The sequence below is a fragment of the Dipodomys ordii genome, unplaced genomic scaffold (genome assembly GCF_000151885.1).
Source record: "Dipodomys ordii isolate 6190 unplaced genomic scaffold, Dord_2.0 Scaffold21, whole genome shotgun sequence".
NCBI classification, from domain to species: domain Eukaryota; kingdom Metazoa; phylum Chordata; class Mammalia; order Rodentia; family Heteromyidae; genus Dipodomys; species Dipodomys ordii.
The window spans coordinates 15,879,001-15,906,074 of record NW_012267237.1 but is presented as its reverse complement, the minus strand read 5'-3'; the positions used below and the strand labels follow the sequence as shown (position 1 = coordinate 15,906,074).

Sequence of the window (27,074 nt, the reverse complement as noted above, 5' to 3'; positions counted from 1 at the left end):
ACTTAGTATTATTTGTGGAAATGTCCTACTGCAAGTTTTGCTGAGACCTGTGCTCCCCACTACCTTCATCCTGTATTTGTGTCTCTTCTAAATTTAATTCTGGTGAATAAGTTAATTCCTTGGTACATTTTAGACTATTTGAGATTTGTTTTTAAAATGTCCTTCAAAACAGCTCTGTAGACACATTCAATGGCTACTCTTATCTACTATTAGTCTAAAATAGTTTGCCCCCTCAGCTAAGCTTCAGGGATTCTGACTAGATCCCTAAGAGATGAATAAAATCCAATACGGGGTAGCTGGCTACTCTTGGACACCTGGCAGTCCATTCTTTCCTAGGAGCTCTTCTTCTGTAACTGTAACAGTTGTCCTGTCTGAGTGGAGAGGGCAACATTCACTGATCCTCAAAGCATTTATTCTACAAATACAATAAAATGATAACTTAAACTTGAGGCCACTGTTCTCACTCCTTTATTCTTCCTAAACTTTGAAGCCTCACACCCAGAGCTTACTGCCCAAATAATAATGATAATAGTAAATCAGTTGGAGTAAATCATTTAACACGCTTAACACACACACCTAGTGTTAATTGAAATTGTAAATGTGCAAATTACAAGAAGTTTAAAAATGCCCTGTTAGGAACAATGGCTCATATCTGTAAGCCCATCTGATTGGGAGGCAGAGATGATGAGGATCCAATCCCCATCTCCAAAGATAAGGTAGGTAGGCATAACAGCAAGTGTCTGTCTGCCATAGAAGATCATGGTACAGGCTAACTTAAGTAAGAGCTTATAAGAAAATTAACTAAAATAAAAAGAGACCAGGGTTGTGACTGTTACTCAAGGCAATTCCCACCTGGACAGTGTAAAGTATCGCCTTCCTTTGACTCTAAAATAACTTTGAATTTTAAAACTATGCTTCCATGTACAATGTGATCAAGCTGGTTTTGTTTCAGGAATTCAAGGATGCCTTAACATGCAAAAATCAATAAGGAACTATTACAGGATTAAAAGCTTATGAAATTATTCAATAGATACAGAAAAAAATATTTGATAAAACTCAGTATTCCTGCATTTTAGAAGACCTGAAAGATGACGTATAGAAGGACTGTAACTTAATAAAGGTTATTTAGGACATACCCATGCAAGAATGGAGAAAAAAATAAATAGATCAAGGGAGTCTACACTTAATATTCCCATACTGGAAATTTTTGCAAGAGCAATTATGCAAGAAAAAAATAGAATAAATACAAATTGGAAAGAAGAAAACAAATTATGAAACTGTCGTATGTGATGATTGCACTAGTAAGAAAATTGACATACTCCAATAAAATACTGTTAGAATTGATAAAATAATTTATTAAAATATCAGGACACAATTTCAACATAGGCACCCAAGCTTTTAAGTTCAAGGCCAGGACTACTCCCGCCCCCCCCCCACACAACCTGTTGCTAGTATTAAAGCAGACACATAGATGAAGTGAAGAGAATAGATAAACAGAATCCAAAAAGAAACCCACACATGCACAGTCAACTGACTCTGGACTAAATGCATACATTAGAGAACAGACACTCGCCTCAATGAATGTCAATGGGAAAACACGATCCCTACCCACAGGAGACTGAAACTAGGTCTCTGTTTTTTAATTTGTGCAAAATTTAACTCAATGTGGGTGAAGGACCTTAATGTAAGTCCTCAAAAAACAAAAGTCCTAAAGAGAAAAAAATAGGAAAAACATTTGAAGACATTGGTACAGACAACCATTGTCTGGATAGGAATCCCAAAGCACAGGAAACAAAACCAAAATGTGAGAAATGGATTTCATCAAGGTGAAAAGCTGCAGAGCAGAGAAAACAGGCCATGGAGGCCTGTTCTGGGTCAGTTGACAAAAGCATGGGAAAAATGTTAGTAGGATATTTGTCTCATAGAAAGAACATAAATATAACTCTAAAACAAAACAAAAAGCAATCATTTTAAAATGGGGAAATGGTCTCAATGCACACTTTTTTAAGATGGCACAATTTTTTATGCTAAGCAATTCTCATAAAGCAATACAGAGTTAACAAATTAAAGACATACTTCTTAAAATAAGAAATATAGGTGGCTAATAAATACATGAAATATATACCGCATCATTAGCTATCAAGAAAATGTAAGTCAAAACTAAAACTACTTCACACCAGTAAAATGTCAGGTTGTAAGCTGTGGAGATGAGGATATGGAGGGGAAAGGGGTCTTATAATATTAATAATAGGATTGTAAGTTGGTACACAATGTCTATGGAAAATATTATAAAGGTATCTCTTAAAACTAAAAATAGAACTATATATGATCCCTATAACATGCTCTTGGATATGCATCCCCAAATAAATTATTTTATAAAAAAAATGCCTGTATTTCTATGTTGATTGCAGCATTACTCACAATTACTAAGACATAAAATAGCCAGGATGCTCATCAATACAATCGGTAAATAAATTATGATGTCCATTGAACCTCTTTTTTAGAGCTACTTAAGGAGAATAAAATAAATAAAATAAGAATTTATGGTTTGCATATATCATGTTCAGTCAGAAAGTAGATTGAAATCCTGTGATATGAAGCCATTTTTTAAGTGTATATAAAACAGACCATAGTAAGGTACCATGTACTGACTCTCATATGTGGAAAATAAATCTTACCATTTAAAAATATTGACTTGAAAGTAGATTTTTTGGGGCCCAGCCCAATACTAAAATATTAATATCAATATTAATCTTAATACCAATATTGAAATATTTTGTTAAAAAGTTGTATAAGGTTAAGCAGTGTCTCTTGCCTGTAATTACAGCTATTGGGAGGCAGAGACATAGAAGGCCAAGTTCAAGGTCATTTCATTCAAAAAGCTTGTGAGATCTTCATGGAACAGAAGCAAGCAAGATAGTAATATATAATCCCAGATATGAAAGAAAAATATCTGGACAGGAAGAAGGTAGCTTAGTTTGCCAACAGAACAGAATTCTGGTGGTTTTAATTGCAGCAATTATCTTTCATAAAAATGTGACTAGAGCATAATTAAAACACAGAAATTTATTGTATATTTATGGTCATTATTTTATTTCATATCTGCAGTCTTTTCTCCTAATGTTAAAATGGCTTGTTAAAATTGTTTTAGAAGCAGCATTTTTGCCAGTACTGGGTTTGAACTCAACCCCTCAAATGGTTTTTTGGCTCATGGGTGGCTTTCTGACACTTGAAACAAAATTCTAGATCTGGATTTCTTTCTGGTTAATTGGAGTGAATGTTTTGAATCCATCTGCTCATATTGGCTAGGAACTGTTCATCCTCAGATCTCAGACTCCTAATAAACTAGGATTGTAAGGTTGAGCCACTTGAACCCAGCTCAGAGCCAAACTTTGAGGATTCAGATGTTCTTCACTGGCACATAATTTTCAGTTTAGCACCACCAAAAAAAGTAGTAAAATATAATGTTTTATAACAATACTGAGTTAAAATTTTGTTTTAATAATTAGATAATCTAGTAATATGCAGGGTAGGAACTTTATATAGTATTAGAAATACTAAGAAAGCACTTACAAAATCATAAAATATTTACTTTTTTTCACATGAGCGCAATTCCCATTTATACAATCCTAGACATAATCCTTCTACCTCTGTGAAGGGTGCACAGTTTACCCATTTTTAATTTTTTTGACAAGTCATTAATTGGATGTTCCCAGATATAATTTTAAAAGGTACTAATGTTCATCATTCGTTGATAAAGCATAAGGTTAATATATGCCATTCTGATTCATTCTGCTTAAATTTCTTTCTGGTGTCTAAAGGTTTGTTAGAAAATTTAGAAGAGAAGTCATAAAAATATTATTCCTTATTTATAATTTATGCTAGAAATTTGTATGTGACTAACGTAGGAACAATAGAAGCCTGGTGTTATCTTTCATAACTTTCTTATAAATAATGCAGCCCTGTCAAGTTCATTTTCCTACTTGGCGTTCTCTGAAGTACGCCTTTTCCTATTTTTGTTATGTTCCGTCAGACACTGGTAAATCTAAATCCCTTGGAGAATAGCTCTCCCACCCTCATGTCTGTCTCCAAGGGAAAATGTAATCTTCTTTCAGTCATCTAATTAGGAGTAGGAGTCTCTCTGCTGCAGGCATCGGACATCAACGCAGGTCTGATGAGCCAGTGTGCTGACATCAATGAATACTTTATTAAATTACACACTCCCCTAAGCAGGCATGAGCTTCCAGAGCCCTCATATTTTATGCACCATTGCGCTAACTCCCAGCTTCCTGAAGTTGGAGATGTCCCCATGAAATAGAGAACAGAACATTCTGTTGAGGTTATGAAAATAATATATGCATATATATTAAGATCAAAACAAGGTGTTTGGCATATTGTTCAAAATTAAGTTTAGTCTGATTTTTGACAAGTGATAAGTAGTTGGAATCAAAGAAGAAATAAGACAGAATACATTGTGTACTGGCAAATTATTTAAAAGATTTAAAAAAAATCTGAAACCAATGTCTCAGAGTTGAATAAAAGAGCCAATGATTGATTGAAATAAAATTTTAAATTATTGACTCTATTCTGCCTAATGCATATTTTAGGTATATAATTAATACGAAGTAAGATGTCTTTCCTGTACCATTTATAAAATTACATATTCTTAAAAGGTTTTAATTATTTAAGCATTTAATATTTGATAAAGGAAATACAATGCAGGTAAATCTCATGCATTAGCAAGCAGCCATCCTAACAGAGGGGAAGTTCTTCACTATGGTTTGGGTACTTTTAGGTATCTTCCTATATCCCATCTTTTTGGTAAATTTCTATGACTTTTGACAAGTACCTGTGACAAGTCTGTGTTTTTCTAAATTCCCAGTCTGGTGTAACTTAGTCAATAATTGTACTTCTTACTTTCACTATTGTTGTTGTTTTTGGTGGTGGTGGTGGTTGTCAGACTTGTATTCTGTGCCCAGATCCTGTCCCTTAGCTTTTCTGCCTAAGGCTAGAACTCTACCACTTGAGTCACAAGCACCCTTCCAGTTTTCTGTTGGTTAATTGTAGATAAGAGTCTCATGGGCTTTTCTGCCCAAACTGGTTTTGAACTGCAAGCCTCAGATCTCAGCCTCCTGAGTAGCTAGGATTGCAGGCAGAGCCACCTGCACCCAGCACTTTTACATTTTTCAAGAGCATCAAATAAATGGAAATACACATCATATATAATGTTTTGCTTTGTACATAATGTATTTGAGATTCATCCAAGCTGTTTCATGAAAGAAAAGTCCATTCCATTTGGTATTCACTTATCCATTCATCTACTTGAGAACATTTTGATTGTTCACAGGATCAAATGCTTATGAACCATGTAGTGACTATTGCATAAAGTTTTTCTATGAATGTATTTATTTACTTTTTCCTAATCAGTGCCCATGGTGGAACATTGTATCACATGATTAGTGCATATGGAGATTCAGATATAGCAATTTTGTTTTCTGAAGTAGCTATGGTATTTTGTACTCCTGCCCAGAAAGTTACAGGAGATCTACCTTCTCTACATATTTTGAAATTTTTTTCTTCATGTATTGGGAAATGTAATTTCCTAATACAGTAGATGCAGATTGAAGGTAGATAAATCTTTTATTCCTAGTTTGAGAAGTTTTTTACTATAAGGGATGTTGAATTTGGAACTTATTTTAATCCTTAGATAATGAAATAGTCAGAAGTTACTTAATTCTGTGTATAACATTACTACAGTGATATATTTATTCTTGTTGAACCAAATGTATACTAAGAGCATTGTGTATTAAAAAGCTTTCTACATTGCTATGATCTATTTTGCAAAATTTTGGTTAAAGATTTGGGTATCGCTTTATAATATTTATTATTCTTCAATTTCATGTCAATCTTATAATGCTGGGTTTTTTAAATTTTTATTTTTTATTGTGAAAATACTGTGCAGAGCGGTTACAATTACAAGGGCAAGAGAGTGAGTACATTTCTTATCAAGCATTGTAGCCTCCTCCTTTGTTTACCATTCCCATCCCTTCCCATCTTCCCTCCCCCCCAATCCTCCCCCCCCAAGTTGTAAAGTTCGTTTTTGACTTGTACTTCTCATTGTTGCAACAGGTCCACCTGTATCCTTATTTAAACGACTTGTTTTTCCCCTTCCCCTTCACAAATTATACCGACATCAAATACAGTGAAAGCAGGGGTTGTAGTGTGGGGGAGGGACATACAAAGCAACAAAGAAATAATCTTATAATTGCGTTAGAAACAAATGCATGAAAGAAAAAAAACATTTAAAATACATATTTTAGGGTTCGTTTTCCTAACATCACCTTATCTGACTTTTTCTGCTTGACTCATACATATACTAGATATTGCAAATAAGGGAAACCATGGGACCTATGTGTCTTTGGGCTTGGCTTACTTCACTTAATATAATTTTTTCCAAGTCTTTCCATTTCCTAACAAATGGGGCAATGTCATTCTTTCTGATGGAGGCATAGAATTCCATTGTGTATATATACCACATTTTCTTGATCCATTCATCTACTGAGGGGCATCTGGGTTGGTTCCAGATCTTAGCTATAGTAAATAAGGCTGCAATAAACATAGTTGTGCTGGTAGCTTTAGTGTGGTCTTGTTTGTAAACATTTGGGTAAATGCCCAAAAGTGGGACTGCTGGGTCATAGGGGAGCTCTATGTGGAGTATTTTGAGGAACCTCCATACTACTTTCCAAAGTGGTTGAACAAGTTAACACTCCCACCAACAATGAAGTAAGGTTCCTTTCTGTCCACATCCCCTCGAGCATCTGTTGTTATTAGAGTTCTTGATTTTTGCCATTCTAACTGGGGTGAGATTGTATTTCAATGTTGTTTTGATTTGCATTTCTTTTATGGCTAGGGAGGTTGAGCATTTCTCCATGTGTCTATTGGCCATCCTTCTTTCTTCTTCTGAGAAGTTTCTCTTTAAGTCATTAGCCCACTTATTTATAATGCTAGTTTTTTGTTGTTGGTGGTGGTGCTGGTGGTGCTGGTGGTGAGGCTTGAACTCTGAGCCTGAGCACTGTCCCTAAGCTCAAGGCTAGAGATCTACCACTTGAGCTACAGTGCCACTTCCGGTTTTCTGGTTTTTTATTGGAGATAAGAGTTTCACGGAATTTCCTGCCCAGGTTGGCTTTGAACTGCGATCTTCAGATCTCAGCCTCCTGAGTAGCTAGGATTACAGACGTGAGCTGTTTTGTTATTTTGGTGTGGAATAAAGATACACTCATAAAATGTATTGTTTTATTATAATTTGTATGTGTGTGTGTGTGTGTGTGTGTGTGTGTGTGTGTATTCCTACTTGGTTGTGTTAGAATTTAAAGACAAAAATGGTCAAGTTGTATGATTACAAGTCAAGTGACAGAAGGCTAATAATTTCAGGAGCTTACATGTGTACTTCCCTCAGGAAGTTTCTAATTCTTCCATGCTTTATATTCCTCATCATGTATTCCACATGTTTTATTTCTTCTCTGATAGTTGTCTTGCCCCTCCTTTGTTAAAAAATTGAAATCTTTTACACTTTAGAGTTTCATTATATCAGATGAAACTACCATAATCTAAGATTAGTTGGACTACATAATATGGTTAAATGAGTGAATACATAGGTACATATGTTAAAAATCTTTTTACAATTTTTATATAAAATAAAGTAGGAGGTCCACTGAGTGAATATAGGAGATTCCATTCTAGTACACTTTAAAATATACTCTTCCAAAAATAATAAGAACATACTATAATCTTCCATTTTGTCAGATGATTATCATTCCATATGATAGGAATAAGAAAGAGAAAACTTAGTCTAAATAAACTGACCCTTTTCTTTATCATCCTCTTGTCTCCAGATAACAATTACTAAATTTGCTTAGAGAATGGTAGAAGAATACATTAAAATGACCGGTAAAGGAAATCTTGTGTGAGTGTGTGTGAGTGCTGTTGTTGTACCAATTAAGACACTACTCCACTTATGACTCTTTGATGTTTGTTGGAGATAAGAGCTTCCGAGTCTTTCTTTGCCCGGGCAGGCTTAAAGTTGAGGTTCTCAAATCTCAGTCTTCAGAGTAGTTAGAATCAGAAGAGTGAGCCACTGGCATGTGGCTAGAGGGTTTTAAAACAAAACCAACTTAATCCTGTAAAAGCTCTTAAGAATTTGCCTGCACACAAAGCTGTGCTCAATGTATAAACAGAGACAGCAAGAAGATGTAACCATTATCCAGGACAAAGATATCTATCTAAGGAATAGCTTATAAGTGAGTTCCTTATCCCTTCAAACAAGAGCTGCCATGCAGAAATGCAGATTGTATCAGCTCAATGTATAGGAGTTCAGTATATATACCCTTTGTGTATATACCTTTCAAAGGAGCAGGGGATGCCGACAAGCTCCCTGCTTCACAGGATAATTTACAAATAGCTGAATGAATGGTCCATTATAGATAGTGGCTTAATGATCCAGAATGTGGATGTGCTCTATGGTTTCCAGCTCTGTTCATAACCTATGGCAGTCTTACTGAACTAGTGATTCGCTAGCCCCATGGGAACTGGGACTGGGTGTAGATCAAGTATGCAATTGGTGCACCGACTGATGTATGTCATCATTAGTGTCTAAAGAGTAGTGTACACATTTCACCTCCTTTGTGCAGTGTAAGATTTTGTTTCAGTGATTAGTGATTACATTGCATTCTGTCACCAAACAATTCAGTGAAGTAGAATGATAAATTCTCATATTTAATTAAAAAAAATTAACACATATTACTTCCACAAGGGGAATTTTATTGTGACATTTTAATTCATGCATACAATATATCCTATGCATATATTGATTATATTGATTATATGTGTGTGTGTGTGTGTGTGTGTGTGTGAGAGAGAGAGAGATTGCCAAAACAGGTGATTATAACACTTAGCAAATGAAGAATGCCAAACTGTATTTCATTTGGACTCTGTGATAATGGAATCTAAAATCCAGGATGGTAGAGTTAAGATCAAATTATGACATACATGAGGGCAGACAAGAAACCACTAAATAAATCAGCATTTCTAGAGGATTTTTGCTATATATTTGTTAATGTTTATTATTATAGTTTCCATTAATTTTGCAAAGGGGTTCATCAGGTTTGAGTACAATGTACCATGGTCAGGGGCACCCCTTCTTTCATATTCCTCCATAATCCCCCTCCTCAACTTACATAAGTCATTTTTCTGTCTTTTATTATTAAATAAATTGTAAGTTTAACTCAAACATACCTGCTACCCACATTGTTCTTTCAAATAAGTAAACTATTGAATGTTTGTTCTTAAGGGTCCTTGAATAGCAAATTCATACTTAAAACTTGACACATCCATGATATATTTCAAATAAAAAACAGTCAGTGGAATATCCAGGCACATTTTAAAAAGTAGTTTTAAGAGACATTCCTGAGCATATACCTTATTGCATACTTCTGGACACTTCATAGTCTATAGTTCATAAGTTTTGTACTACATCAGAAATCTCTACTCTAAATGGGTTCATTGGTATTTCTCTGGAAAAGAGCCAGGATTTCTTCAAGATAAAAGCAGTAAAGTATAACATTTAATGTTGATAACATCTAGTCATGCTAAATTACACAAGACATTTCAGAACAGTACAAGAGGAATTTGATGACCAAGTTATATTCCTGGTTATAATACTAGCTGCTTGTGAGCGAACACAACATAGGACACTACTCTTGAACCTTTCATAACTGTCACATTATCCTATAATGGAAAATTGTCTAGCTTATTTTGAAGTTGAGTCGAAATGTTATGCTTATATATTTGTTACTAAGACCAGTGTACTTTGTGTTTAGATACAGTACAGGTAGAGCTGAGGTCTCACAGTAGTTTTAGAAGCCAATGGATATACTTAATTTCTTTTGAAGTCAGAGAAAGGTTGAACTTGTAAATGAACAAAAAAAGGTCATGCAATGCATTATTAATATATGCATCTCTGGGAAAGTAGCATGGAATATATATATTTGGGAAAGTAGCTGATGAGAACAAACTGCCTAAGGGCCTGAAAGTCAAAGCACAATGCTAGATAGCTAGTAGAGAAAATTGTTCTTGAAAGTTTATCTGACTTAAATTCTACATTAAAACAGATCTGGACCTAGATTTATATATACATATATCTTAGAAAATTAATGCACTCCCTCCTGTTTCCAAGCTGTACTGGGGATTTCACTTAGAGCTTCATGCTTTTGGGGCAAATGATCTACCACATAAGCTCATAGCCTCATGCCTTCTGACATTTCGACATTCTTTCCTTAGGTTGTTTTTGAGGTAGAGTCCTGCTTTATGCCGTGGTTGGCTTGGGCTACGATCCTTCTCCTTGTTTTCCCCATTTCCCTGAGGAATAAAAAGGGCATGCTACTATGTCCAGCTAAGGTGCTTTCCTGGAGCTATGATAACAGTTGAATGCCACTGTGCCCAGGTACTGAGTGACATGGAATATTGCAAATGTTTATGCCCAAGCTGGCCTTGAACTCAAATCTTCTAGTCTATCCCACTAAGTGACTAGGATTACAGACTTAAGCAATCACATATTGTTTCTGGTGTGTGTGTGTGTGTGTGTGTGAGAGAGAGAGAGAGAGAGAGAGAGAGAGAGAGAGAGGGAGGGAGAGAGAGACAGAGACAAAGACACAGAGAGAGACAGAGAGACAGAGACAGAGATACAGGGAGACAGAGAGAGAGACAGAGGCAAACAGAGAGAAAGATAGAGAGACAGAGACAGAGAGACAGAGAAAGAGAGAGACAGAGAACTTTGCACTTCCCCTATGCATTCGCTTCCTATACTCATGATCCTATTGTTCATTGCATGCAACAGAATCTACTCCATTGTATTGCTACAACTGAGTCTAAATCTTAAACTTATTTGTAGATATGTGCACATACACTCACACATAGCACACACACACACATTGTCACTCTACCATTTACCTCACCTGAGCATGATTTTCACACGCAAAAATTCCCTTAGACCACCCATAATTAAAGTAGGTGCTCTTTCCCTCGCTGCCACATTCTCAGTGCATCCATTATTGTTACATTTGTGAGATCCATATGGCCAGCTTCATGGGCAGGAAGAGAGCACCATAAATATTGCAGAGAGAAAATAAACATGAGTCTCGATGCCAGCTACAGAACAGACATTCTAACCACATTCCACTGGAAAGCAAAGTCCAAAGCAAACATCATGATTTGTTCAAGAAAGGGTTTCTAGAATTGCTCCAAGCACTATAGTTTAATAGTTCATATATTTTCACATAAAACAACATATTTCTAGATTCTACTGCCTATATTTAGCATAGACACTTTTAAGAAATAAAATAAATGCTATGAGGAAGGAAATAAACTTTGAATCCTTCTTCAGTTGAAAACTATGATGAAATAATTTAGCATTTAGTCAAATATTATTACCAAGACTTAGTCTGTCCTCAAGAAGATTGAATTTACATGATTCTAATATTATAGTTCAGCTACAGTCTTATAATCTAGGAGAAAGCCAGGTGATGGTGGCTTACACCTGTAATCCTAGCTACTAAGTAGGCTGAGATCTGAAGATCAGGGTTCAAAGCTATCACAGGCAAGAAAGTATGTGAGACTCTTATTTCCAATTAACTACCAGAAAACTGGAAGTGGTTTCGTAGCTCAAGTAGTAGAGCACGTGCCTTGAGCTGAAGAGTTGAGGGACAGCGCCTAGGCCCAGAGTTCAAGCCACTTGACAGACAAAACAAAATAAACAAAAAAATAGGAGAAGATCTGTTTGTATAGAATGAATTCCATATAAAGATGAGAAAGATTATTTACAATTGGGCTTTCTAATATTATGGAAATATCAAAACAGAAATTAGTGCTTATATATATTTTCTCAATCCTGTACATCTTAACCCTGTACCACAAATAAATGACTCAAATTCTATTATATTATCAAAATTCTGTAAAGTTCCAGAATTCTAGAATGCCAAAAATTCTGTTCCATAATTCCTATGTTTATCCTCATATAGATGACTATATGTATATTTTAGAAGATAATGATATATCTCCATCTGTAGGCATCTTTGATGTGTATGCATGACTGACAATATTTCCAATTTCCAGTATAACATGAAAACACCTTTTTTAAAACCATTCAGTTTTCCTTTCATGTATCAACACTGTAGAATACGTGCCTCAATTTAGTTCACACAATATGTATTACTGTGTATATGTAAGGTCTGTAGAAATGACTTAGAAGATGAATGGTCTTTAGTGGATTTTTTTTCTTCAAGCTTTGCTTACCTGCTCTATAAGTATCTTTTACTAACAATAATGTCTTCAATGTAAAATAATCCACCTCAGGTGAGAAGTATAAATGAAATTCCCAAGAGCTCTCTCTCTTCTCTCCTCTCTACTCCTTCCACCTCTTTCTATCTCTCTCTAGATCTCTGGAGTTCTTTATGCATTGTTTTACAGAAACGGCTCAACTCCTGGATCAAAGAAAATGTAGAGACCATATGGCTTTAACCAAATATCTTCTAGTTACCTCTTGAACAATTTTGGTTTCAGTTTCCACAGAAGGAAGTAAATCCTAGTTGAGTAAAATGAGACTTTTTGGAAGCAGCAGGTGTAATGTCACAGCTGTATTGGCTCTGCTAACTTGATCATGGAGCAAGACACATCGGGGACTGTCACATTTGCTGCCGAGTTAAAGGCTGTGGAAGAACTCTGCGATGCTCTTCAACAGCCTGTTCACAAGAACCTTATAGATAATGGCCACATCGTGTCATGTGGCTAATTAACCAGTGCTTTGCAATTCCCTCGCCATACGCTTTATCTACCTACTACTCTGAATTTATGTAGCTTATATCTGCCTTTGTAAATTATCGTGTGAAGGCATTATTAGCATAAAGCAGAGCAGGAGAAGTGTCTTACTGGTTTGTGTTCAAGTCACATTCCTGGAGAATAAAATTAATTTCAAACAGTTCTGCTTGAAGGAGAATTTTAACCTGAGAAGAATAGCGAAGACCAGAGTTCCTGGCGCTTGTTATGCATTGGGAACCATCCCAGCCAGCTGTGATAACTTATCGGAGGCTATCAAGGTATATTACTCAACGAAGGTGTAATTATCACCTTTGAAAAATGTCTTATAAGAATTGTATCACCCTAAACATAAGATTAGGCATAAAATGTTATAAATGCCTATTGACATATATATATATATATATATATATATATATATATAATTTTTTTTTGTCATCGTGGGGCTTGAACTCTGGTATGGGCCTGGGCCCTGTCCCTCAGCTCATCAGCTCAAGGCAAGCACTCTACCACTTGAGCCACAGTACCACTTCAGGTTTTCTAGTGGCGTATTGGAGATAAGAATCTCACATTCTTTCCTGCCCGGGCTGGATTTGGACCACGAGCCTCAGATCTCAGCCTCCTTAGTAGCTAGGATTACAGGTATGAGCCAGCTCTGGGCTGACATTTTTTTTTTCTCCAAAGCACCAACATTCCTTCCTATGGGAAAAGTTTTACAAAAAGAAGTCAGTCTAATTAAATAATGTTTCACAAAAACTTTGTATGAAGCTCTATAAAGCCTTGATTTAAATTTATTTCTTACCAGAAATACATAGGCAGAATGGGTAAATAAAATTTAAATTTTCAATGATGATTTATATGTTTTCTAAGATATTAGAGCACAGTAGATAATATGTAAAGAACTCTGAAAAAATATGATCTCGCATATAGTCTTATTTTATTTGAATCCTTAGTTTCATGTTATGATTGAATTATCTCCCATGCTTCTTTGACCTAGTGGTATAAAATGGTGTTAGCTCCATAAAATGGAAGGTTTCAGTATGCACTGTTTCAATTAAATGTTTAAATATCATCAGACTGTATTTATTGTATGAAATTCTATAAGAATTTAAGGTATCTACCCATGTAGGCTTTAGTTTGGCCTGAATAATATTTAGGTTTTCCTATGACTGTTTTAATAGGTGTTTTTTTAAAGCTAGTACATTAAGAACCTAGTGAGCATAATCAATTGCCTGAAAAATGACAAATTGTTTTTATTAAGCCACAGAAGGGTTGTAGAGATAGCTGTAATCTGTGGAGACTTAATTAGTAATTGAGATTCATCAAAATGCCTCCGATAGTACATTCTAAGATCTGCTTTGCTTGGATGCATATCCAAAAAATTTCACAGATTTTAGCAGAAGTGATGTGATGAATATTTAAAAAAAATCATCTGAACTCTTTCGTAACAAAACTGACATAAAAGCAAAGAGACATACTTTAAAATACATTTACAAAGGAAAATACAGCACACTGTGTGGTCAGAAGAAAAACTGCTATAGCATGAGAAGACTTGTACCAAATTGTCTGGTTTAAAATAATACAGAAATGACTTGGTGATGTTTACAAGCCATGTCTGATCTTCTCCTTCCTTGAAGTCACGGCATCTTTCCTTGTCATTGCTGTCAAAGTCATTGCTGTGAAGCACTGAGACATGAGCACAGTCAGAAGCGCATTCTGATGATACAGTTAGGTTTGAGGAAGACCTACTATTTTGGTATCTAACCATGTGGACCAGATGTACTGACCACATCCAAAAGCATTTTTAGAAGTGCAGAGTACTGTGACCTTCAGAATTTACCATTTGACTCAAGAATTCTGAAAGTACAATGGAATGTAAGACATTGCTCTATGGGAAATATAGGAATGTGTAATGGTAAGAATTTTTGAACTGCATCTAACATTTGAGTTACTTTATGTTTGAGATGAAAAGACTATTGCCAGGTGCCAGTGGCTTATGCCTGTAATCCTAGCCACTCAGGAGGCTAAGATCTGAGAACTGCGGTTCAAAGTCCATGAGATTCTTATCTCCACTAAACTACTCAAGCCAGAAATGGTGCTGTGACTCAAGTGGTAGAGCACTAGACTTGAGCACAATGAGGCTCAGAGTCAATACTCAGGCCTTGAGATTAAACACCACAACAGACCAAGAGAGAGAGAGACAGGCAGACAGAGAGAGAGAGAGAGAGACAGAGAGATAGACAGAGACAGAGACAAAGTCAGAGATAGAGAGACAGAGAGAGAAAGAGAGACAGAGAGAGAGAGAAATAGGTACAGTTTTGATATATGAAGTGGGCTGGGAAGGTGGCTCAGTGGTAAAGAGCTTTCCTTGCATGCATGAGGCTCTGTGTTCAATTCCTGAGCACCACATAAGCAGAAAAAGTCAGAAATGGCGCTGTGGCTCAAGTGATAGAGCACTAGCCTTCAGCTAAAGAGCTGAGGGAAGTGTTCAGGACCACGACTGAGAAGATATTTGAAGTTTAACAACAAAATTAAATTTATTATCTGGAAATTATATTACTCAATTTTATTTTTTTAGTATTTTTGTTTGATTTAAGCAACTAGTCTTTTTAATTATAAGACTAGATCTAATATTAAACAAGTCAAATAGGTCCCATGTACAATAAATCTTTATATTCTAAAATTGACTTTGATTTGCATCAACAATAGTATTATCGATTCATAAAGATTTTTATAACATGTTAGTTACTTTATTCAAGAACCACCTCTATGGGCTTGGTGGTAAATGCCTGCAATCCTTGATATGTGGATAAAAATATAGAAGGATGATGATGAGACAGCCTGGGCAAAAACTATCTCAAAGAAAAAAACAAAAAAAAAAGAAGCAAATCAACCAACCAAATAGCACCACCAAAAAACTAATCACAAACAAACAAACAACAAAACTCCTGAACAACAAACAGCAAAAACAAAAGCTGAGCATGGAGGTATATACCTGTATTCCCATCTATATAGTGAGTTTATGTAAAAGGATTGGTCTGAGGCCAACTAGGAGCTTCAGAAGGAAGAACCTCTTTGAAAACTGCACTAGAATCAAAATGGCTTGGGGTTTTTGCTGTAGCAAACACAAAACTACAAACTCAAATCTCAGTATCACCACCATTTGCTGATACCCTTATAAAATACCTACCAACTTCATTTACTAATGAGTATTCAAGTTTCTATAGTTGGGAAATTACAGGGAAATTAAATTAGTTGGGAAATTAACATTTGAAAGTTTGAAAAAGTTGGAAATAATGTGAAATATTTTTTTGTAAATTATCATTTATTTCCAAATGTGGAACTGAAATACACATTTCACATGTCATATTCCCTGTGGTAGGCATGTTAAAAAATTCTAATTGATTTTATACTTGGTGAAGTGGGTTTTGAAAATTTAATTTCGCTAACACCCTGGAGGTTATGTTTTAAATAAGAAAGATCGAGGACAAGAAATCTTGTTGGTAGATATTGAAAACTTTTTATCATGAAATTCTGATCACTAAAAACAGTAGGGAAAATTGGGGGAAGGGTTCAATTGAGAGGTTAGCAAAACCCCCAAAGCATAGGATACACATTTGATGATTACATTAAAGCTTAAGAGGTAAAGTGGAGAAGTCATGTTCTATAATATGAGTAAGGCTGTAGGGGAATTAACTAGTTGTATTTCTAATAAATGAGTAAAATTCTGAAATGTCTTAGCTCCAAAGAACAAATGAATACGCCTAAAGAAAAATAAAAGGGAAGTTTAATATAAACTTTCATATGGTGCTAAATAGGTAGTTCAATATAAATTTCTATTTTTATGTAAACTTGTATTCTCTTTTATTTTTTGTCAGAAGAGGACTGTAGTAAAAAATCAGGACTAATATTTGCTAGGAACTAGGCAAATTGGGGGCACCCTCCTATTCCAATTGGCAGCGCCCTCCTATTTCAATTGGCTTTAATATTTTTGTTTATTTCTTTTTATCTTTATACAAAGGAGTTGCCATTCAACCAAGTATTTTATGAATACAATGTGTGTTGGTTAAGGCCGTTTCGTTGAATATTCTCATCCCTCCCTTTCAATCTCCTTTTCTCTCATTTTTTTCTTAATTTTGTAGGATATGCATTGAATTTTTCACTGAGATTCTACCTTACTCCCGTTAACAGAAATATAAACAATAAGGTAAAATGAAACCCCAATATACTGCTGGTGGGATGTAAACTTGCTCAATCACTCTTTAACACTTTCAAACAGAAATTACCCAGATGCCTCTCCATGGATGAATGGTTCAAAAAAATGTGATATATATGCACATGGAATTTTACTCATCTATTAGAAGGAATAATGTTACATCATTTGCAAAGAAGTGGGAAGACTTGGGAAAATTATGTTAAGTGAAAATAAGGCAAGTCAGAGAGACAAAGCTTACATGTTTTCTCTCATGTGGAAAGTACAATTAGTTTACAAATATATAAGTAAATATTTGAGTGGTATGCGAGTGTATACAATATATTAATTGAAACAGAGTAGAATCAAGGGAGGACTCGGTGTAATTCCTTAGAAAGGTAACAATATTATTGCTATATAGTATATGTAATTGTATCTATTGCTATATAGTATATATAATACATTGTTATATACATTATATATGACACTATTTAGTTTTTATTTTTGTTCTGGCTGCCCTGGATTGCAATCTTCATTCTATATCTTCTAAATAGTTGGAATCACAGAGTTGGCCCACAATGGCACACAATGGACTTATTGTTTGTTATGGGGATTTTGCTCCAGTTTTTTTACCCAAGCTGAACTCAAGTCATCATCGAATCTTCACATTCCTATTAGCTTGCTTATAGATGTGTGATATCATGTCTGGCCAGTAATCTTACCATTCTTTGCAAATCATTTCTAAATAATTATTATAATTCTAAGTAATAATTTCAAAATTGTTTCTAAATCATACTTTTGAAAAATATAATAAAATAAACTGTAACCCCTCTGTGCAGCATCTTTACAATAAAATAAAATTTAAAAAGGAGAAGAAAAAATGTATAAGACAAAATGTCCCTAATTCAGGGCAATATGTGCAATATATCTGCTATAATTCATACATGTATCATAAAATATATGAAATGCATTTATTTTTCTATAGATAAATTATCTCTCGTGTACAAATTGTGAAATAAAAACAATTTGGTTATGAAGATGTCAATCATGACGTGTGTGTGTGTGTGTGTGTGTGTGTGTGTGTGTGTGTGTGTGTGTAAAATGACCTGGGATTTTGCTATAGCCAATACAAGGCTATGAACTCAAATCATAGTATCACTACCATTTGTTGACACTCTTATATATACTATCCAACTTTATTCACTAAGATTCAAGCATCATGCAAATTAGGATTATATAGGATTGATTTTACAAAAGCATAAACAGAAATATTATCATTAAACAATGGAAAGAATAATAATGAAAATCTACCCTCCTTATGTCCACGTATTCTTTCACCAGATATTGGTGACTGTCTTTTAACAGTATGGGTAGTTTGATAATTGTATTTGAAATTGGTATCTATGAAGAACATAAGCACTAACCACTAAAAAATAAAAGGACTAAAAATTGAGGAGGAGAATGTTGCAGTGTAAATTTATAAACTTTTTTAGTTAAAAAATTAACACTTATTTGTAGACCATGAATTGAATTTTATAATGTGTGGTTGAGGGAGAAAGTGGAAAGAAATGGAATTAAATATATTTATATACTATTTTGTTGAATGGCAATACCTTTGTACAACCACTTAAAGATAAAAAGTAAACTAAAATAAAAAATAAAATAATTCAAGTAGAAAAAAGAAAACTGAAGAATAAATTTTTGAATTCTAAATAAGTGAACACTTTTTTTGCACAAACTTCCTACTTTTAAGAAAAATGTATATATCTGCAGATACTGTCCTGCCCTTTCTGATATCGAATAACACAGACATTCCTTTTTGCTTAGAGTATAATCAATTTGAATGTCTGTAAAGTCAGCACTTTGGGACATAAAATTGTTTTATGCATCAGAAAATTGCTAAGCTCCGAGTAGAGTATTATATGACATATTTGAGTATAGTATTATATGACATATTTGAATGGAATATAGCTCTATCATGCTGTAGAACTTAATGTGCTATGAGGATCGTGTTTTTATATGATACACTCCAGGGAAATATTGCTTTCCCATTAATCTTATTCCTAAAGCAAAGTATCATTAACCTTCAGTGTTTTTTGGTAACAAAACAAAAAAGTAAACAGACTGCTACCAGCTAATTGTAGATGACAGCATACATGTAAATGTCAGCTTACCTAGAATATGTCCTCATACAAAGGAGTGAAATCCAGCGCTTTGGATTTATAACACTTATTATTTCTAGAAATGAAATCTATGTTATTAAAATTTTAAACTCCATACAAAATTTTAAGCAAAATAGGATAAATGAAAACAAAAATTGAAAGTTATACATTAATCAAGCCAGATGCCCCTCAAAGTGAATCAGGAAATAAAAATGTGATACACACACACACACACACACACACACACAATCAAATTCTATGCTTGCATCAGAATGAATGATATTGCCCCATTTGTAAGGAAATTGAGGACTTGGATTAAACGATTAAGTAAAGTAAGCCAGACCCAGAGAAATATAAGTTGCATGTTTTTCCTCATTTGTAGTAATTATCTACAAGTAAACACAATGGATGGTAAAAGACAAAAAATATATACTTGGACATGATATATTAAACAAGATTCTAAGCATTCACCCAGTGAAACCAAAAGAGCATATTCTAAAGATGGGATCACAAAGGCCTAATAGCTATATGCATTTTATCATATAAAATGATGTTTATCAACATAAACTCCAAGAAATGGAAAGCTTTTTGTTATTTATTATTATTATTATTATTGCTGTTTTTGATTTCTGTCTTGCGTAGAAATTACCTGTGATATGGTAATGGAGTATCAGGAGTACAATAATGAACAAGCAATGAATCCTCTTTCTTTATAAGCCTGTAGAAAGAATCAAGGCATGCTAAATGAATCACATAGTATAGGAATACACATGAAATGTTTGAAAGAAAATCTTCAGAATCATCGTTTCCTCAGTTTTTGACATTTTGCCAGATAAATAGTATTTCTCACAGCTTACCAGTATTTTGTGAACAAAAAGAAAATAAGCATTTCAGTATCTATTATTAATAAACCATTGTCATTTTAAATTTAAAGTGACAACTAAGAGACACCATGTTGTCAACTGACTTTTTTATTTGTTTGTTTGAAGCCTTGGAGAAACATGTGCAAATCATTGATGAAATGCTGGAAGCCAGTTGAAATACAGTGAAATACAACCCAGCACAACAGGACTGCTTTCTCTCTCTTCCTTCCGCCCTGGGCCTTGGCAGCAAGTGAACTATGAGAATATATCAATTGTTAAGACTGTCGCTACTCTGGGTGTGCTTGCCACATCCCTGTTCTCCAGAGATAACCTTCAAAAGGACTCCTGTGCCCCAACAAAGGATTGTAGGGGCCTCAGTACCAAGGAGTGATGGGAAAATCCTGCATCGTCAGAAGCGTGGGTGGATGTGGAACCAGTTTTTCTTGCTGGAGGAATACACAGGATCTGATTATCAATACGTAGGCAAAGTAAGTACATTCTGAGATGTTACACATGTCCATTCTTACTCTATGAGTCTTTTTAAGGAACGTGGAAAGCTTCAAAATGGTGATTCTTAAGAAATTTGATTCTCAAAAAAATGGTTCGTTTTTTTGTTTGTTTGTTTGTTTTGGGTCCGGTCATGGGACCTGAACTCTGGGCCTTGGCGCTGTCTCTCAGCTCTTCAGCTCAAGGCTAGCACGCTACCACTTGAGCCATAGCACCACTTCCGGCTTTTTTTTTCCTGCTTATGTGGTGCTGAGAAATCGAACCCAGGGCCTCATGCATGCAAGGCAAGAGCTCTACCACTGAGCCACCTTCTCAGCCCTCCAAAAAATGTTTTTTAATGTATGGATTATGTTTGAGAAAATAGGGAATGAATGTACTAGACAAACTTGTTTGATAGAATTTATCCTGCCCAACAACTATGGACTAGGGAGCAGCTGGAATTAAAGCGTTGAAACTCATAGATAAAAAGTAATGAAGATAATATATTACTACAGTTATTTGGAAGATCAAATTATATTCACACACATATGTGCATACATATACACATTTATATTCAATTGGCATTGACTTCAATTAAGAAAATGCAATGTATTAACACAGATGTTTAATATTCTACAAAATGGAAAGCAAAATATATGTCCAAAGAATATGAGTACTGCTTATTTATATGAGTGTATTCCACATTTTTTAAAGTCATTTACAGAGAGGAAAACTGTATAATGTTTCTAGGAGATAAAAACAAATTGATTATTGGTGTATAAACTTGGAAGCAAAGAGCCCTGCTTCTCTTAAATGTGTACTAAGATTTATCTTTTAAGAAAAAAAGCCTGTTTCTGAGAGAATATATTTTTATTGGAACAATTTGATAAGTCTTAATGTACTCCAATTATTTCCGTCTTTATTGCCGCAATGGTAGTACTGCTGACTAGGGTGAGAAAGAAAGAAGCAATATAAGTGATCTGAGCATTCAGCCACACATAGAAGACTCATCACAAGTCTTATTGATTGAATTCTAAAGACAAATGTAGAGGTAAAGTTTATGGATCTTATAATAGAAAGCTTTGAGGTTATGACACCAATGATGTAAAAATATAATAACAATCTGAGTCATGAAAACCATGTTTGTATTTGGTTCTAACTATGTTTCTTTGCATCCGTTTACTTTCACCTAACCTTCAATGAACATTTAATAAAAGTTGGAAAGTTGATTTAATATTATATATGATATACATTCTTGTGATACTCAATCTACTACTTACTTTCTTTAAGTTTTTCAGTGCCCATAGAAACCAATACCTTGAAATCAAACACTGTGCATCCTACCTCCTTTTGTCTGTAGGACTTAGAACAGAATTTAGACTACTTGGTTGAGTAAATTAACTTTAGTCAGACATCTGGTGCTACTTGGCTCTCTTGCAGTGAAAACTAGTGTAGAATTTTAAATCACTGGAAATAATGAAGGTTGGTTAGTAGTCATGATATATGCATATCAATAATTTGGAGATCAAACTTAATCCTCACTAACATGCTATTATATGCAAAGAAAGCTGAAAAAATTAATAACTTTATGAATGTGTTTGTTTCTTCTTACACATTTTATGCTGTACTAAAGGTGAATGCACATTCAGTAGTATGGTAACTCAGAGTATTCACCGGCCACAGGCCTGATTTTTTGTCTATGTTTTAAGTGTGTTGAGGATCCTGTGTTTCTTAAAATTAACTATATGTCTCTATCCCCATCTATCTACCTCTCTACCATCTATCTATCTATCTATCTATCTATCTATCTATCTATCTATCTATCTATCTTCTCTAGGTATAGTTCTCCCTTCCCATCTACCTATCTAAACACTTCTATCTATGTAGGTCCTTAGGAATATATGCAAATATTTTGTCTACAGTATATTTATTAAATATTATTTATATTACATTCATTTTTTTCTGCAATTTAAAACCATATATATGTATGTACACACACCCATATATATGGATGCACTAAAAATCAAAATTAAATATAAAATGTTTTAATAAGTGTGCATTTAACAAATACAAGGTGATGATTTTGTATTTTTTTTTTTTTGGGTCCGGTTTTGGGGCCTGAACTCTGGGCCTGGGCGCTGTCCCTCAGCTCTTCAGCTCAAGGCTAGCACTCTACCACTTGAGCCACAGCACCACTTCCGGCTTTTTCTTTTTGCTTATGTGGTGCTGAGGAATCGAACCCAGGGCCTTGAGCATGCAAGGCAAGCGCTCTACCACTGAGCCACCTTCCCAGCCCCTATGATTTTGTATTTTATGTGGTATAACACTCTAAAATCTAGTAAACATTCTCTTTTACACTATCTGTAAAAAAACAGATTATATTATACTATTTGTAACAAATTTATTACATAAAGACTATGTAATAAATTTAAGAACTCACTTTTTCAATTTTACTTCCTGAAGGATAGGAGCGATGTGACACTTGCTCTAAGTGTTTCAGTATCTCTAGGTTGATTTAAAGTAGTTGTTTATATGTTCTCTTTCATAGGCGTAGAAGACAGGGACAGGCGTCCTACTATAGTGAGCACGTTTGGGGAGTTCAGAATAGGAATCAGTATCGGGAGTCACATTCCAGTATTTGGGGCAGTAAGAAAGCTAAAAAATTTACATGCATGGAGAAAAAGAAAAAATATCATTTGGCCACCAAGTTCTAAGTGAATATATTGAATTATTATAATGATAACAAAGTTGAAGGGAACTTAGTAGCATTCCAACAGTTACAGAAGGCTTGGTATGCAAAATTACCTCCCATGTTCTTTCTCATTAATAGTTAACTCCCCTCATTTGGCCTTCATTTCCTCATCTGATTATGCTAGTTTATATATTTTAAAATAGCATTATTATTGTAAGATGGAATTAAATATTATTAAAATAGTGTTAATGTAAAGTTTGTTTTGTACCCATTTGTGAAAGAAAATAAGAAATGGAAAAGGGAAAGAGAGAGACAGAGACAGAGGAAAGAACATTAGTGATTTTTAAAAAAAAAAACTCTTTGTTAAGACCTTTGCGATCATAAAGAATTACAAGCTTAAAGACATCCAGAAAGAGTTATTTTTGACAATTCATCACAAATCTGAACTTTTTAATTTTATTACATTTTCTTAATGACTATCATGAGCTCAAATAACCTAGATGACTGGGTGGTCTACGGGATAATTTTAGCACTCTGTTCCTGGAATCCTTTTGTGTTTTGTTCTATTTCATTTAATTTTTATTAGCCTCAATTAGTTGTACAAGATTGTTACATTTTTACATGTCTATTTATAGATACAGTGCATCTTGATCAGTATCATCCCTTTCATTCCCTCCTTTTCTCCCTATTTTCTCCAGCCCATCTCAACCATTGTCCTTGCTCCCTTTTTGTCCCTATATATAAGATTCTTATGACAACACTTACCCTCAGCACTCTCTGTTCTATCCCTTTCTTCCCACTGCTAAAATTCCCTATCCAGATAACTTTCAACTTTCTAATGTCATTTTGTCTTACTACAGGTTAATTAATCAAAGGGGTTCACCATTGTATCTGAATCTTGCAAGTGTTACCTTTTACTAATTAACTTAAATCTATCTATCTATCTATCTATCTATCTATCTATCTATCTATCTCTGACATCTGTATGAGAGAGAACAGTTGACTTTTTTCCTACTCAGCTGGACTTTGTTCTTTGATAATTTAGTGTGCATGCCAGTGTGCTCCTAGCTTCTGGTTAACTCTGGCAGAGATTCTGCTGGACCTCCCAACATGGTGAGATGCACCCTCAGGAAACGATTCTGTGAAGGTCAATAGTGTAGGATGGAGGAGCCCTGTCCTGGACCTCCTCAGTTGCCATAGTTTCTTCCCCCTCCCCACAACCCCCTTAGTAAGAAGTTCACTATTCTTCTTAAATTCTTATTCATAAAGATTTTCTCAATTATCATCATACTCTTTTCCTTGGGAATGTTCAGTAGGGTTTGCCTTTCTAAACTTAGCCCTCTATAAAAATTCATCACCACTCCTCTGCCTTAGGTTTATAATGATTCTAGACTCTCTGTCATCCTTTGTAAACTTAAGGTCTCCAAACACCTCTGTGAATGATTATCAGGAAGACCTTTTAGGTACTATTTCTTTTCATCTAAATATCCTCTTGTCAGAAAGATACTTTTAATCATTGAGTCTAAAAAGTCTCTGCCAATGTCCTCTACATCATTCTACCACATTCATTTTGTGACTACTTCAAACTAAAATTACCACATTCTTTTAGCTTATTTTTGAGTAATCCCTCCACCCTCTTCGGTTTAGGTTCATTTCTAGATAAATCATCCCCAAGGTTGACTGGTGTGATGTACTTCAAACTTCTGAGTAACTAGACACATTCTAACATGCATGGCTTACTTATTGAGATGTCCTCTTACTAACTTTTTGCCAAGGATATTTTCAAACTATGGTTTTCATTAAAAAGGCAGTGGACAGCCAGGCAATGGTGGCTCATGCCTATAATCCTAGCTACTCAGTAAGCTGAGATCTGAAGATCGAGGTTCAAAGTCAGGCCAGGCAGGAAAGGCCAAGAGACTCTTATCTCCAATTAATCATCAGAAAACCGGAAGTGGTGTTGTGGATCGAGTTGTAGAGTGCTAGCCTTGAGCTGACAAGCTTCAGGACAGCACCCATGCCCAGAGTCCAAGCAGACAAAAAAAAAAAAAAGGGCAGTAGACAGGGAGTAACACTATAGAATAGACATACTAGCTACATCAAGAACAATCCACTGACCAGAAACATAATTGCCATTCGCTAATATTTAGCATCTTGTTGGAGCATCACCTCGGAAAGAAAATATACTAGACCAGAAAAACAAGCTTAAGAATCTTAAGACATTTGAAGTCTTTCCAGTATCTTTTTCTTACTTTGATGGAATGAAACCACAACTCAATGAGTATGAATTTTGGAAAACTCACAAATACATGGAAATTGAAATTATCTGCCCCAATAATGTTTTGGACTAAAACAAAAGAAATTAAAAACTGTGTTGTGTAAATTAAAATGGAAACTTACCAAAATTTATGTGCTGCAGCAAGTGCAATTCATAGTAGGAAATTTGTAGTATTGAATGCCTTTATCAAAAAAAGAAAGGTGTCAAATTTGTAGCTGTACATTTCAAGGAAATTAAATAAGGAACAAATTAAACACCAAAGCAGAAGAAAAAAGAAACTAGTAAAGCTAAGAGAAGAAAGAAATGTAAAAAAGAATAGAGGACAATAAAAAAATATCAACAGCACTAAGATTTGGTTTTTATTGAAAGATAAGTAGGAAAATGATAAATAGCTGTAATAAATAAGTCTAGAAACAAAAGGAAAATATTATAACCAATAACAACACAGATATGAAAAAGGTCAGATAAAAATACCATAGAAGTATATAACACAATGAATTGGATATCCTAGAGGAAATACAAACATCCATGTAATCTACTATGGCAGAATCAAAAAGACCAATATGAGAAAGATAATAGAATTTAAAAACATCACTGAGTGACAGAAGAATAGTCCTGTAATCCTAACTGTATAGGAGACTGAGATCTGGAGGATCAAATTTTTAAACCAGTCTAGGCCAAAAAGTCCATGTGACTTTATCACCAATTAAGCAGAAAAATCTAGGTTGAAGCCGGGCTGAAGAGGTAGAGAGCCAACCATAAACAAGAAAGCCGAGTGATTATGGAGTCCTCTTAGTACATGTTCTTGTCCTGGCAAAATAAAATAAAATAGAATAGTAAATAGAGTAAAACATATAGTAAATGAAATTTAAAATCTCATCAAGGAAAGTCTAGAACCAGATGGCTTCACAAGAGAATTTCATAATTTCTTGCAAATAACTGAAATGTAAGGGGCACTTTCAGTCTAAGAGATCAGATTTATCCTGAACCAAAGTTAGACAAAGATATTACCCCAAAATAGTATTGCCTGTCAATATCCTTACAAATATGAAGATTATAGAAGACTATAAAAATAATTAAATTACAGCGAAAGCAGGGGTTACACCTTGGGGGAGGGACATACAAAGCAACAAAGAAATAATCTTATAAATGTGTTAGAAACAATCACATGAAAGGAAAAAAACATTTGAATATATATCTTAGGGTTCATTTCCCTAACATCAAATTAACTGACCTTTTCTGCTTGACTCAGACATATACTAGTTATTGCAAATAAGGGAAACCATGGGACCTATGTTTCTTTGGGCCTGGCTTACTTCACTTAATATAATTTTTTCCAAGTCTTTCCATTTCCTAACAAATGGGGCAATGTCATTCTTTCTGATGGAGGCATAGAATTCCATTGTGTATATATACCACATTTTCTTGATCCATTCATCTACTGAGGGGCGGTGTGGGGGGAGGGTTGGGTGGGGAGGTGGATGGGATGGGAAGGGGAAACAAAGGAGGAGGTTACAATGCTTGATAAGAAATTTACTCA

The 27,074-nt window shown here is 34.7% G+C and overlaps 1 protein-coding gene across 1 annotated transcript in view; it reads left to right on the top strand.

Moving 5' to 3' along the window:
* Positions 1 to 20,338: 20,338 nt before the first annotated feature.
* The window catches only part of Cdh10 (cadherin 10, type 2 (T2-cadherin)), an 85,682-nt gene continuing 78,946 nt past the window's right edge, over positions 20,339 to 27,074 (top strand). Inside the window, exon 1 of the mRNA XM_013013855.1 lies at positions 20,339 to 20,569. Within this exon, the coding sequence (XP_012869309.1) occupies positions 20,339 to 20,569 (231 nt within the window). The remainder of the gene's footprint in view (positions 20,570 to 27,074) is intronic.